This window comes from Staurois parvus, unplaced genomic scaffold, assembly GCF_062004578.1.
Source record: "Staurois parvus isolate SC_StPar_1 unplaced genomic scaffold, SC_StPar_1.0 ptg000177l, whole genome shotgun sequence".
Taxonomy (NCBI): Eukaryota; Metazoa; Chordata; class Amphibia; order Anura; family Ranidae; genus Staurois; species Staurois parvus.
The window spans coordinates 2,793,838-2,809,310 of NW_028317973.1; the positions used below are offsets into that span (position 1 = coordinate 2,793,838).

A 15,473-nucleotide genomic window follows, 5' to 3' on the forward strand; every position below is an offset into this window, starting at 1 on the left:
TGGGTGTGTGAGGGGGTTCATTTGGCATATTACAAGCCTCTTCATACCTACACTATGGATGGTTCAATGCCCAATGCAAAACATCATTAATTTAAATGGCTTTTTAAATAAAAACATATTTATAAAAGAATACGGGTTTAAGTGTTCATTTGTCAGAGTGGCATCTCCCAATATCAGAAAGTCAGTTTCATTCTAAATGTTTATAGGGTATGTGCATACCAAAAAAAAATGAACAATACAAATATAATGCTAAGTTGTACACTGGCATAGCAGAAAGATAAAAAAAAGGGTGTTCTAGGTTTGGCCATCCTAATCAGAGAAAGAAAAAGACTTGGACCTCTTTCACACTTGTAAATTGTTTAAACAGTAAGATTCATGTGAAGCTTCATTCAGAAAACAAGATGAGATATGTGCTGTCAATTGCACTGTTCAGATCTTTGTATTTTTATCCAGGCTGCTTTTCAAAGTGCTGCCAGTGTCAGGTCTCCTTACCGTTGCAAAAAACTGCTGAAATAGCCCAACTTACAAAATACCATTCAATACACAAAACCCCTCTCTGGGTACATATTGAGGCGGTTGAGTGTGACCCACGTTCGGTTGCGAACCTGTTGTGGTTGCATTGTGTTGACCAGCAGCATATTTCCAATCCATTTTTGAGACATTCCCTCGTGCTCTGGGACAAACTTAAATCTCCATTTGGTCTCCTTTCACCACATCCCCAACCCTCTTACCATACCTCACAAATCCATCATTTTACCTTCCCATCTTCCTTTCAAATCTGGGTTGCTGCAAAGTTGATAAGACTCTGTAACATGATTACAGCTACGGCCTTCAAAACTTTCCCAGCCCTCCAGGAAGAACATGGCTTGCCAAACTCAATTCAGACGTCTTGTTTTCGAGGCTGCAGAAGCTCAAGCACATATCTTCACCTGTGGTTGTGCTGCCCAATTGCATGATCGTTTTGGACAAATATCTTCCATATTCTCTCTACCCAAGTTCTGTTCATAGCCCACCTGATTGATACCATCTATGTCAATTGTTGTACAACTTGGGTACAACCAGCATGTCGGATTTTTGCATGCCATTACTACCAGCAGCTATAATCGCAAGCAAAAATCACTGCCCCTCCCTGTTGGGAGACCACAATAGCTCATCAACACTTATTATACTGATGAGGGGAATCATCCTATCTTCTTTCTTGCAACCTGTAGTTGCAGGAAAGAAAATCTCATCATCTACAGCCTGCCTAAGGCAACTATGCAATGATATAAAGAAAATTACATGTAAACAAGCAGAAACTCATTGTCTCATAAATATAGTATGCTGTGGACTACATAGGGAAACATTCATCTTCTTATGAAACTGTCAACAACCCTGTTTAGGATATGTTTACACTGGACATGTTGTCACACATTCTGCTGCATTTTCCAAGGAAAATATACTCTTCTATGAAAAAACTTTTTTTTTTACAGTGGTCTTTGCATGCTAATTTTTGGCATGTTGGCCCACTTTACAGTATTTAAGCCAATCTGATGGAATTGTCACAGAAAAAGCAACATGCATTTGGCATCTATAAATACATGCATGAATTGATAGGAAAATGCATCAGGTGTTTAATGTGATGGGCACAAAGTATCTCGCAAGGCTCTCACTATTTCTGACCTCTAATCTGTTCATAGACTCAGGATCGACACACTTTTGTGACTCACATTACGTCTCCTTGCACATTGCAGTGCTGGCCATTATGAAAAGCACCCCAACACCTTAAGGCAATACAGTTCTGATACACATGCCATGCAACGTATCACAGCATGTTTTATTGCACTACCATGTATTCTGCATCAGAAAAAATGCTGCATGTCCATTTTTTGGTCCATTGTTGTGCATTGGAATCCCATTAAAATTTAACCCATAACATAAATTAACATAGTCTGAACAAGTCCTTAAAAGATATGTCACTCCAATCAGTGCTATACCATGTTAATGTAATTTTGTAATGTCTTCTTAAATATTTTAAACTCCACAGCTTTAATTAAAGTAGTAAATGGTTATCCTACCATGAAAGCCCTTGTTCAGTCATTTCCTGTTTTAGGGTGGCCATGCTCTGTCCCTTTTTGGCAATTGTACTTCTGTGTTGTTACCGTGTGCTCCAATGGAGACTACAAATGGCTGTTTCAACACACTTTACTCAAGCATGGGACACTGTTGTTACCATTTGTTACATTTTGGCCGAAATTTATGATTAAATTAGATTTTTTTATTTTTTTTTACTAGATGTGTAATAGCAAAAGTCAAAAATATTGTTTTTTTCTGAAAATTGTTGGTCTTATTTTTTATAGCACAAAAAATAAAAAACTGCACAGGCGATCAAATACCACCAAAATAAAGCTCAATTCCTGGGAAAGAAAGGACGTAAATTTAATTTGGGTGCAGCATGGCATTACCGTGCAATTGACAGTTAAAGTAACGCAGCACCATAACGCAAAAAATGGCCTAGTCAGGAAGGGGGGTAGTCAGGAAGGAGGGCAAGTGGTTAATAAAGTGGTCAATTGTTTTCAGAAAACTGTCATTCTGCTGCTTAGGGACTCATGCACACTGAACATTTTTACTGTCTCTCCTAGACGCCTTTCCTCCTTGCTGTGGTGGTTTTGTAGAACAAAATGCTTGACACTTGTGTAGGCACATCAATCACTTGAGCGTTAATTAATTTAATTGGCCAGAATAATAATTTATTATTACTGAATTAACCCTCAAGCCCGGACGAGCCTACAGTTTAGGTGCATTTAGACACCTTTACAGACATCAAGTGGTTTTTCTGTCAAAGCATCGTTGCCCCTGGATGCAATAGAACTGTTTTTTTTCTGCCTCTAAATGCCTATGTGTGCATGGACGCATGAGCTAACATGCAGGGGCATTTGGAGGTAGAGAACATAATTCCAGATGCCCCTTAGAGTAGTGGTAAAACTGTCCAGTGTGCATGAGGCCTGGAACTATCTGACTACTCTTAGGTTTCTTTCACACGGGACGGACCCGTTAAGCGGATCTGCTTGCTCAGCAGGAGATCTCTCCGCTGATCCCCGGTGGGCACACGGATGATAGCTCTGTGTCCCCTCCGCTGCTGCAGAGTGGACACAGAGAAGCTCACTCTCCTCAATGGATGGCAGGATAACAACGGACCGCCTGTCTGTTTTCATCCGATCTGATCCAACGGACAGAAGGGGAATTGGATTCCCATCTGTTCCTTTTTGGTTGATCATATGTCGGCAGGTGTAAACAGACACATGTCCGCTACTCCATAGAGGAGAGTGGAGGTTCCCATTGGGTCCGCTCGAAAAACGGGCAGGCGGACCCAATCGGAACGTTCATGTGAAAGAGCCCTTAAGGTAAGGTCTCTGCTGGGCACTCCATAAGCTAAGTGAAATCAGCCAAGTCAATGAAGAAGGAAAAGACTGGGAGTGAAGGAAGTCGAAGATTGGCCTGGCTCGCTCGGGCCATGGGCTTTGATCCTTTTGCCCTGTATGTATGAATAACAAAAACATTGTTTAATATTCATAGCTTTCACTATCCCTACATACGGGGTAAATGGTTCAAATCTCATGCCGCAAGGCCAGCTCTTCTGGATTTATTAGCAACAGGTATAGTACTGTTACTGGTCACCAATGCTAAATCCACCTCTAATAAAAGGAGGTATATTACTTTGTTGGCTTGTACTAAGAAAAAAATGACACATTTACATCTTCATCCTGGCTTAATTAGTAAATCCCTGTGTACACTTTCTTATGAATTCGGAGACAAAATAGGACTCTTTGTTATGCTCCCTTTGCTGCAAGGCTCCCTTCAAATGTAGCTAATTGATCTAATTAACAAAATGCAATTAGGTAAAGGGGTTTAAATGTCCCAGGTGGTGCATTAACAGCTGCCATCAGGACCTACACAAATCAAAGAGCGTCTGGAGCATATGGTTTTGTTTTCTTATATGAGCATATTCAAAACCAAAAGATAAAAAAACAACCACCTAAAACAGCAACTAGGACATTTCAAAATTAATTGGCGGACTTAGGCAGGGAAGGAATTATGATGCTGAAGACAATGGGTGACTATATGCATCACAACAAGGAGAGGACTATGATGTCCATGTGTTTAGTGATTGAAATTCAAGGCAGTTGGAGATCTTGTAAGTCACCAGTGGAAAGTATGTAAATGGATGCTGGATGAAGAGATTTTCTTTTGAAAAGAGCATCTTGTCTGATAGACTGTGCCCACTAGCAGAAGGATGGCTTCATTCGGAATCTGGGCTTCTGCCAGGACACAAACAGCTTCTTCATAAATTCCTCTCTTGTGTGAGCCACCCACATTACAAGCTCTTCCTCAATATGCCCTTACACGTGCCGATCATCACAAGAGATGTTCTTTTAGACGTCATTCCTCAGAAAAGACCTGTGCGCAGACATGATTGTGTAAAGACATTTTTTTTTTTGCTTTTTGACTAGAGCGAGGGGAGGGTTAAACACTCTGTAGTGTGCGTGGGTTTTTTTGGTTTCTTTTTTTGTGGTCTGTGTCTCTGCTGGGGACATTTACTTCTGAAGGTTTCCTGGTGACCATTGTAATCAAGGCAGAAAATAGGGGAAGGGTCCATTCACATGGGCGTCATCAGTTCAGTCATGTTTTTTGAACTAGGAAAAAACTGATGAATTACAGCAGTTTGCACCTCTGTCTTCAGTTCAGTTTATAGCCACAAAAACAGAAAAGGATGCAAACTCAGGAGAGACTTGCGTTTAGTGCAGTATATGGCCAGGAGATCGTCAGCTCAACGATGTGGATCCTGTCAAATGTGCAAGTTGAACTTCAATGAGAAAAATTCTCTGTCCCATGCAGTTGTCAGCAGCACTGTGCTCAGTGATTGAACCTGCACTTTTAGCCTGGGTTCACATATATGCGGTGTGGTACATTGCATGTGATTCGCACAAGAACCACACTTCATTCCTGTGCAAATCACATGAAATTTGTGTGCGGTGTGATTGGAGCCATACCAAAAAGGTGCAGGGCCCTTATTGGGTCTGCACTAGAATCAGATTGCATGGGTATTCACACCTATGCAATCCAATTCTGCATTTTGCGGACTGCTTTTGGAGTGTTGTTAACTTAACCTCTTCACGCCGGCTGAACACAAATGTGCGGCCTCCCGGCGTCTGGGCCTAGACGCTGAGCAGCCGCACATTTGCATTCTATTAAAAAAGAATATATGTGCTGAGAGCGCGCGCCCTGCTTGCTCCCAGCACACATGTCCGGTACTCACGGAAAGGTCCCGATCTCCTCTTTTGATCGGGACATTTCCCGATCATGTGACCACCGTGATGGCGCGTCACAGCGGTCACATGACTCTAAACCTCGCCCCACCTCCCGGCTTCTGAAACCCTTAAAGGGCTGGGAGGCGCCGGCGCGAAGGGGTTAACATACACACCCACAGTGGTTCGCATGAACGGGGTGCGATTCTTATGCAGTGCGGAATTCGCACTAAAAACGCAGCAAATTCCACACCGCATCAGTGTGATCCAGGGCTCAAAGCAGAACTATACTCCACTCCAGAGCTACTGTGCCGGAGCCCCCTCATTGGTCGCTGACCTCTTCGGCCAGTCTTCTTACCCAGACCAATCTTCAGTTTTGATTGACTGGGGCGAGATGATGTCACTCTTGTGCACATGCAGGAGTTCAGCAGATGCTGAAATTGTACACGGAGCTGTACTGTATGTTCACCTGGAAAAGTAAGGAACTTTAATAGAGAAGAGACATAGTCCCTAGAACTCCCAAATACTGGAGCAGACAGATTTGGGAAAGTGTCCTGCGGTCGTTCTTAAAGTAGCGCAGAATGTGCCAAATTCATGCACCTGTCTGGAACTTGTGCTTGGATTTGACCACACGAATGCACGGGAGACACATTCGCAAAATTTGTCTGTGCCATGGTCTCTCTCTGTATGTATGTAGGGTTGCCACCTCATCCCTTCAAAACCGAACACATATTAATTACCCAGGTCCTGAGACTAATTTAATGCAGATTATGCTGGCCATAAATGGGTCAAAATTCGACCGATTTTTCATCTGAAAATCGGACCTGAGAATGATCAGCCGATTTTCGCTCTGTTAGTGTGTCAGTGGCACCGGCCAATTTTCGTGGTTCCTCCCCTTTTCGGTGATTGGGCATGTTGGAAAATTCATGAAAAACTACTGATTTTTGACTCAATGATGGTCAAATTGTTATTCTGAAAAGAAAATGAGCCGTGACCTAGAAGGAACAGAAGTTTCACCTGTTATAGAGAGTGAACGTTATGACTTGGTTGGCTGATTTTCAAAATCATTGATGGCACCATTGGATTACCGAGCAAACGAAGTTTTAGATTTGATCAGCCGATTTTCGCTCTGGTAGTGTGTCAGTGGCACCGGCCAATTTTCGTGGTTCCTCCCCTTTTCGGTGATTGGGCATGTTGGAAAATTCATGAAAAACTACTGATTTTTGACTCAATGATGGTCAAATTGTTATTCTGAAAAGAAAATGAGCTGTGACCTAGAAGGAACAGAAGTTTCACCTGTTATAGAGAGTGAACGTTATGACTTGGTTGGCTGATTTTCAAAATCATTGATGGCACCATTGGATTACCGAGCAAACGAAGTTTTAGATTTTTGGACGAAAAATCGTTTGCAATTCGACCCATGTATAGCCTGCATAAGGCTCTAAGTGAGTTTAATTACTTAATCCTTAATCAACCGAACCTGTGTAATTAATATGTGTTTGGTTTTAAAGGGATGAGGTGGCAACCCTAAATGTATGACAAAAGAGAGTTGGTCTTAATTAGCTCCACTTTCGTAACATACGAACTGTCAATATTTTCTTTTGAATTTGAATGTTGCGTCACAGCGTAAAAGTGGCGCATTTTTTGAACCACCTGAATTTGGTGCATGAGTCACTGTCAGAGCCAAAAGTGTCACAGATGTTTCATGAATTTGGCACAATAGATTAACAAGAGGGATTAGCCCCAAAAAAGTGGTGCAGCAGCTTTACTGAATTTCCCCCCAGTGTGTCTCTTCTACACTAAAAAGACTGCCTGTGCGCATTTTATTTTTTTATTAAAGTTCTGCCTTCACAGGCTCCACATTACTGTGTGTGACATGCATAGTGGCCAGCAGGGAGCTCAGTAAAGCTGAACCTGTGATTTTATTTGGCTCAGGGTAGCTTGGCTTCCCTAAAGCCACCTCCATTAGGGCCCGTTCACACCTAAGGCTTGGTTTACACTATTGCAGGCTGTGCGGCCCGCGTATGCTCACGCACAGCAACTTATTCATTTCAGTGGGCTGCTGTGCACGTTTTTAACGCAGAAAAAAAGGTGCATGCACCTTTTAAAAATGCGTCCGCAGGGTAACAGCACTTTTTTATGACCATGCAATTTCCCTGTGGTTCCTGCCAGTGGTGAATTTAGGTTTTGTGCTGCCCTAGGCAACACAAAAATTGGGGCCCCTCCCCCCCCCGCCCGCAGAGAGAACCTGACATTGACCAACAACACCCCTGCCCCCCAGCTGAGAGAGCCTTCCACTACCACTGCCCCCATAAACCAGCCACCGTCCCCCATGGCAAGAGAGAGAAAGACACTAACCTTCACAGCTCTGGACATCCCCGGGAATCAGAGTCGGGCTGTGCATACACCGTCATGAAACCCACAACCTCTTTCGGAACCCGCCAAGTCCCCATGCTGCGCATGTACCTTCTTCCATCCCTTCTTCCGAGGGGCAGTGCTGCCCCCCCTGAAAAGTACCGCCCTAGGCAAATGCCTTGTTTGCCTTGTGGTAAATACACCCCTGGTTCCTGCACCCGCGGGTTGAGATGTGTGGGGGTGCCATTCAGAATAAACAGCCCTGCCCGTCTCGTAATAGCAGTGCAATTTAGTTGCAGCTGTGGAAACAGTCACGATTCCTATCCGGAACCAGCCTGTGGGCAAGTGTGAACCTAGGCTATATGTGCATCAAAATGCATGAAAATACTTGAAACATAAATATGCATTGCCTTCCATTAGTGTGCATTTTAAATGTGCATTCACATGCATTTTGATGCGCTCTGATGTGTGTTGATATGCGTTTTTATGCATGTTAAATTGCAATGGGTCTTTGTTAGGGACAAAATAAAAGCTTTTTTTTTTTTCTCAATATATTTGCATTACGCTGATGTGCATTTGCGTGCCTTGCTTTCAAAATGAATACACGTAGCATTTCAACACAATGCACCACACTGCACATAACACCAACAATGTTCTATGTGTCTTTACAGTGACCTGCATTTTTCCCGTGCGGTAAAACGCACATCACTGGGAGGGCCTCAGACTGTTCACATCTCGCGATTTTGGACTGTGGGCAGAACGACTGCAATTCTGCCTGCGATTCCAAATCGCATAGTGATCGCTGCACAATGTGTGTTTAGGTGCCATTATCCCTTAAAGGATAAGTTCACCTTTGGGAACATGTTGTTATTATTATTATACAGGATTTATACAGCGCCAACAGTTTGCTCAGCACTTTACAATATAACAGGAGACAATACAGCAACAATACAGTTCAATACCAGAGGGAAAGGAGGGCCTTGCTCCTTGGAGCTTACAATCTAAGAGATGTTACACGTTTTTAGGGTGGAACATGTAACATGCTCCAATAGCTGCAGCAGCCGCCCCCCGACAGATAGTACAGGGAGACTTCTTCTGTCAGGTTTGAAAACAGCGCAGCCTTGCGGGGCTTCACCCACACGGCCGCATCATTCAGTCACAGACTTCCGTGACTGAATGAACTGCAAGTCCCGAAAACCTTAGCAGCTGTCAGCTTGTAGTTTTCAATGAACTACCATGACACTGTGGAGTGCCGCTGTAGTTCATTGAACCTTCCTGTCAGAATATTATTATTATAATAATACAGGATTTATACAGTGCCAACAGTTTACAAAATGAAGGTGACATTACAGTTACAATACAATTTGGTACAAGAGGAAACAGAGGACCCTGCTCATTAGAGCTTACAATCTATCTGCTCACTCATTACATACTGTACGACAAGCAGATTTTCTGACAGGTCTGCAGGAGATCTGCATGGCATGGTTGATCTATTGATCACTGTTGCAATGCTTTCCACGCTCCTTTGTACAAAAATAATAAATGCACATTTTTTTTACCTGAAATTATTTTTGTGTAAAAGGTAAACGTAGCCTTTAATGGCACCCCAAATTTTTGCCATGTTTTGCATTTTTATTCTGCTCAGCAAAAAAAATTCCACTTTAAAAAAAAGAGCTGAACAAAACGTGGTAAAAACATGTGTAGAAAAACGCAAAACAAACTGTGAAAAGCACTGCAAAGGTATGAATGGGATCTTATTGATTCATAGCTCTTTAACTGCTTCCCCGCCGCCCTATAGCAGATATACTGCTACAGGGCTGTGTGTGTATTTTTCCAGGTAGGTGGAGCACTTGTGCCCTACCCGAGCCACCATTTGTGGCCGCTGTCAATCACCCGGTCCTGGCTGATAATTACCCAAGCATCTCCAATGGGGAGGAAGACTGTTTACTAACAGTCCTCCTCCCTGTTGGTTCAGGCATGCTGCTCTGGATGGCTGTGCACAGCAGTGTGATTACAGTGAAGCACACCCCCGCCCCCTAGTAAATCACTCCCTACACACAGTTAACCCTTTGGTCGCCCCTCATGTTAACCCCTTCCTCCCCAGTGCCATTAGTACAGTGTCAGTGCTTTTTTTTTTTTATAATAGTGATCACTGTATTAATTTCACTGGGGATGTCAGTTATACCAAGTCAGTTCCCCCAAGTGTCAGAATGTCCGCTGCAGTCCCGCTAAAAGTCGCTGATTGCTGCCATTACTAGTAGAAAAAAACATCCAAGTATCTATACCGCCATTTGTAAACGCTGTAACTTTCACGTAAACCAATTAATTTACACCTATTGGGATTGTTTTTACCAAAGACATGTCGCCGAATACATTTTGGTGTAAATTTATGACGAAATTTGATTTTTAAAAATTTTTAACCGTATTGTTTAACCATTTGACGCCCGGCCAATAGCCGTATGGCTTCCCGAAAAATGTACTAGCTTTCCAGGAGGCCGCCATATGGCATCCTCCCGCACATGCGCAGTTCACGCGCTTGCAGAGCCGCGCAGCAGCGCGATCTGTCCCCGGCCGATGACAGATCTGAGTACTGACCCCCATTGCCGGTACCATGTGACCTGCTGTGACCAATCACAGCAGGTAACATGACAGTTGTATACAATGGATGGCTTCATTCATGCCAGCCATTGTATACTAGTGTCTAGCTGTGAATGGTCACAGTGATCACATGCACATGTCATGTGATTAGCTGTGGCCAAATCACAGCTAAGCACAAAAAAAAAAAAAAAAAAACCTAAATGAATCGATGTCATTCAGGTAAATGCTTGCTTATAGCAAAGTAATTCTTTGCTATAAGCAAATTGTGTAAAAAAAAAAAATACTGATCACTTCCCCAAAGTAGTACAATGTTACTATGGTAACATTGTACTACTTTGGACATAGTGAAATATGAAAAAAAATCTTAAAAAAAGAAAAATAATGTAATAAAAAATTTAAAATAATAAAAAAATATTTAAAAAAATATTTTTTTTCACACTGTCACCAGTCAGTGTCCCTGATCACCGCCATGCCAGTTATATGATGACGCTGTACTGCACTGGTGACAGCATGTAAAAAAAAATAGTGAAAATAATTTTTTTATTTTTTCATTTTCCAAAAAATTATGACAAAAAAAATACAACTTCAAAAAACTCGCCATGCCTGTTATGAAGTATGTCGGACTGTCTACTTTGCAAAAAGGGGTCATTTGGGGGATATCTGTACTGTTCTGACATTCTTGGATCTCAAGAAATTAGATTGGCTGTCAGTACTTCAGGATTGATCAATATTCAGATCTATACCATAGTTTGTGAACTCTATAACCTTCCTACAAACTAAATAATACATCCTAATTTGGGTTATTTTCACCAAAGACATGTAGTAGAATACATCTCGGCCTAAATTTATGAAGAACAATTATTTATTTGCAAACTTTTATAACAGAAACAAAGAAAAACGTGTTTTTATTTCAACTTTTTTTGTTAATTTAGCAAAAAATAAAACCCCCAGTGATGATTAAATACCACCAAAAGAAAGCTCTAGTTGTGTAAAGAAAATTATCAAATTTTAGTTTGGGTACAATGTTGTATGACCGCGCAATTGTCATTCAAAGTGTGAGAGCGCTGAAACCTGAAAAATGGCCTGGGCAGGAAGGTGTAAAATTGCCCGGTATTGAATTGGTTAATAGCAAAAAGTCCAAAATATAGTTTTTTTTTTCCTCATAATTGCCGCTTTTTTTTTTTAATTAAAAATGTACAGGCAATCAAATACCACTGGAAGAAAGCTCAATTCGTGGTTAAAAAAAGGACATAAATTTAATTTGGGTGCAGTGTTGCATGACCGCGCAATTGTCAGTTAAACGCAGTGCCGTAACACAAAAAAATGTCCTGGTCAGGAAGGGGAGTAATTCCTCTGGGGGGCAAGTAGTTGAATAGAAGAGGGAAACATTTCCAGCCCATCTAGTCACAGCTGTATACAATTCTAGTGACTGAATTGGATCCAGCCCATGGACAATAACAATGGATTACATGTACAGGATACAGCAACTGCACCAGATACATAAATCCATAAAACAAACACACTAATCTTGCGATGAATAAATCTGTAGATCTGTGTTGTCTATGAGAAAATGATTTGTAATCAGAGGAAATTGAGGAAATAAGTCTTCTGTTACTATTTGTTTGGAAACATCAATGTGAGTGTATTGCAGGGAGAGCAGCTGTCAGCAGTGTTGCGCCGTGTCCTGTGGGGGCGCTGTCCCGTGTGTCCTGTGCGCTGTCCGGTGACATTTCCTGTGCTGGTAGTGCGGAGTGCGGCTCAGTAGAAGTGCTGCAACAGGCATGAGAAGCCCTGCACTCTGTACACATGGATTTCTCCAGGAGGTCTCCGGCTCACACCTGCGCTGCATGCCAATGCTGGATCGTGCTCTGCCTGTGCCTGGCACTCTACCAAGGTAGGACAATCACTGCTCTGTTCCTCCACACCACAGCCCAGCGTGCTCCATTCACTGGACGGAGAGGGGGGGAGGGCACCTGGACAAGGGGCTGCAATCCATGACTTCTCATCACTTGTCCTGTACTATCTACTCCTTCATCACACATCGCTGGGATCAGGAGCATGACCCTGTGACCCCCACACTGATAATTAGGGATGATGACCCCCCTCTGGGGAGCTCGTTGTGTCTCAGCAGTGGGCTGACATTCCTTGCTACACACTTGAAGTGGGATTAAACCCAAAAGCAAACATTTATTGTATTGCAATTTACCCATTCTGAGATGTGATGGCTGCATTCGGGTTTCATCTGGTGATCTGCAAGCTGTCCTGCAGGTGTAGCAGTTAGAGGGCTAAGACAAACTATTTACAGGGACGCTTACAATGATCGGCTTTTATTTATGTAAAACGTTTATCCCAACATGGGAAAAAAAAACTTTCTGTACTGCTTATAAAGTGGATTTTGGCTTTGTCTGGTGATCTGCATGCAGTCCTGCAGGTGTAGCAGTTAGAGGGCTAAGACAAACCATTTACAGGAATGCTTACAATCGGGCGGACTGACCATTGGAGCACTCGGGCACTGCTCGAGTGCCTGGGGTCAGTAGGGGGCCCCATGAAATGCCCCTGGTACCTTTTTATAGGCTTTTTTGAGTGTGGGCAAGGACACAGGGGCCCCATGATCCCCTATTGCCCGGGGGCCCCGTGAGTTGTCAGTCTGCCCCTACTTACAATGATCAGCTTTTATTTATGTGAAACTTTTATCCCAAAAGGAGGAACAAAAAACTTTCTGTACTGCTTATAAAGTGAAATTTGGCTTGTGGATTTTGGCTTCATTTGGTGATCTGCAGGTGTAGCAGTTAGAGGGCTAAGACAAACCATTTATAGGAGCACTTATAATGATCAGCTTTTATTTATGTGAAACTTTTATCTCAAAGGGGGGGGGGGAAACTTTCTGTACTGCTTATAAAGTGGAATTTGGCTTTTTAGTATATCTAAATCTGCTAGCGTATCTAAATCTGCTAGTGAGCGATTTGCAATGATTACATAGGGCCAGTCCTATGTTCACTTGACTGCCCTACATGTGTCTGTCGCCCAGAAAGAAGCTCCTATTCCGTTTTTGGCAACAAGCTTCATACATTTACAATGATCAGCTTTTATTTATATAAAACCTTTATCTCAAAAGGGAATAGCTGCTTATAAAGTGGAATTTGGCTTGTTAGTGTATCTAAATGTGCTAGTACATCTAACATTCCCTTTCCACCAGACTGACAATGCTGTGCCCCTACATTCAGAGTGGAGGCACCCTAATACAGGAGGTGTGTTGCTGGCCAGATCACCAGGCGAAAACAGACGGGGGAAAAACCTAAGAAAAGAAAACTAGTGCAGCCAGCACATCTAATGATTGGGATGACAATATATGACATTTTTAGATTTGGGCTTAATCCCACTTTAAAGTATTTTAGGATCTAAAGCAATGGTGTGCTTATTGGAGAGTTAGGCTGGCCATAGACGGGCCAAATTGTCGGCCGATAAACGAAAAATGGGTCGTTGCTGCCATGGATGCTGCCACCAATTCTTACGAAAAACATCAGTTTTTCATGGATTTTCCAGCATGACCGATAAAAAGAAACGAGAAGATCCACGAAAAAACGGCCGACGGCATTGCCCCACTAATGGCGTGAATATCGGCCGATTTTTCCTTCGGACGAAAATTCGGCCGATAAACGACCCGCCTATGGCCTGCATTAGTGCCCGGTTATACTGGTGCGATTTATGAATTGAAATGGCATCTAAGGAATGTCAGTGTCTTAATGCGCAATTTGCTGCAGCGCCATTTCTAAAGGAGTTCTTGCACGACTTTTTCTGCAGTTTTGTTGCCATTTTACATACATTTTGAATCGTAGCAGTTTGACTGGTGACTTATGCGGGTCATAGATGGTTCATTTATCGGCCAATTTTTCATCCGAAAAACAAAACATCGTTCGTTCTGTAAACCGATGTTGCCACCAATGATTGCGAAAATCTTCAGTTTTTCAAGAATTTCCAGCATGACCGATAAACGAAATGAGGAGGAACCGTGAAAATTGGCTGATGCCATTGCCCCACTAACAGTGCAAAAATCGGGCGATTAATCTTTCTAACGGCCGATAAACGAACGGTCTATGGCCTGCTTTAGACTGGATTCACACTAATGTGGTGTGGGACACCACATGTAATTCACACAGGAACCGCACTCCATTCCTGTGCGAATTACATGCAATGTATTTTATATGGCTCAAATCGCATCTGCATCAAAAAGGTGCAGAACCATTTTTTTTACCCTCACCCGAATTGCATCGCATTGCATTTTGTGATCTGTTTTGGGGTATCATTAATTTAACAGTAATACCCAAAACAGATCGCATGAGCGCCATGCGATTGCAAGGTGGTGCGGGAAATGCACAAGATTGCGTTTCCCGCACCACATCTGTGTGGACTCGGTCTTATGCTGCCCATACACTAGTAGATTTTTAAGCAAACATTCCAACAAAAATTCTCATTTATTTATTTCAGGTACTTATATAGCACCATCACTTTGCACAGCGCTTTACATATATATTGTACATTCACATCAGTCCCTAACCCTCAAGGGGCGTACAATCTAAGGTCCCTAACTTACATTCATACATACACATACTAGGGACAATTTAGACAGGAGCCAATTCACCTACCAGCATGTCTTTGGAGTGTGGCAGGAAACCGGAGTACCCAGAGGAAACCCACGCAGGCACATGGAGAACATGCAAATTCTCTGTACATTCGATGACGAATGTCATTTGAAAGTACTTTGCATTTAACATTAGATTTTGGTACGACTGTCATTTCCTGAATGAAAACCACATTCGCTGTTAGAAATTTTTTCCAGAAAAAAATTTCCATCCTGCTCCTTTGAATTTCCTTGTCACTGTGGTCAAAAATGAATGTCAGTTTGAGCCCACTAATGATTTAAAAATTGTACAAATGTTCCTGAAATGAAAGTTTTTAGTGTCTGACCAGCTTAAAGCGGTATTAGACCCCTAATGTAATATATTTCAGCTTACCAATCATTACATGCGGTGGCTGCATTGGTTTTATCTCTTTTCAGGATTTTTCACCTGGTGATCTGGCCAGTAACACACCACCTGTATTAGAGCCATGCTGGATGAATGAGCCCAGGAAGCAGATTTGAACAGAATTGTCAGTCTGGGGGGGAAGGGAGTGTTAGATGTACTAGCAGATTTAGATACACTAACAAATTGAAGCTGAATTCCAGCTAAGTCCTCA

General features: G+C 42.4%; 2 protein-coding genes across 4 annotated transcripts in view; one reads left to right on the top strand and one right to left on the bottom strand.

Annotated features, from left to right (window-relative positions):
• The window catches only part of CDH23 (cadherin related 23), a 1,300,862-nt gene that overhangs the window by 138,329 nt on the left and 1,147,060 nt on the right, over window positions 1-15,473 (bottom strand). The window lies entirely within an intron of this gene.
• The window catches only part of VSIR (V-set immunoregulatory receptor), a 64,338-nt gene continuing 60,847 nt past the window's right edge, over window positions 11,983-15,473 (top strand). Inside the window, exon 1 of the mRNA XM_089677095.1 lies at window positions 11,983-12,132. Coding sequence (XP_089533221.1) covers window positions 12,045-12,132 — 88 coding nt within the window. The 5' untranslated portion in view covers window positions 11,983-12,044. The remainder of the gene's footprint in view (window positions 12,133-15,473) is intronic.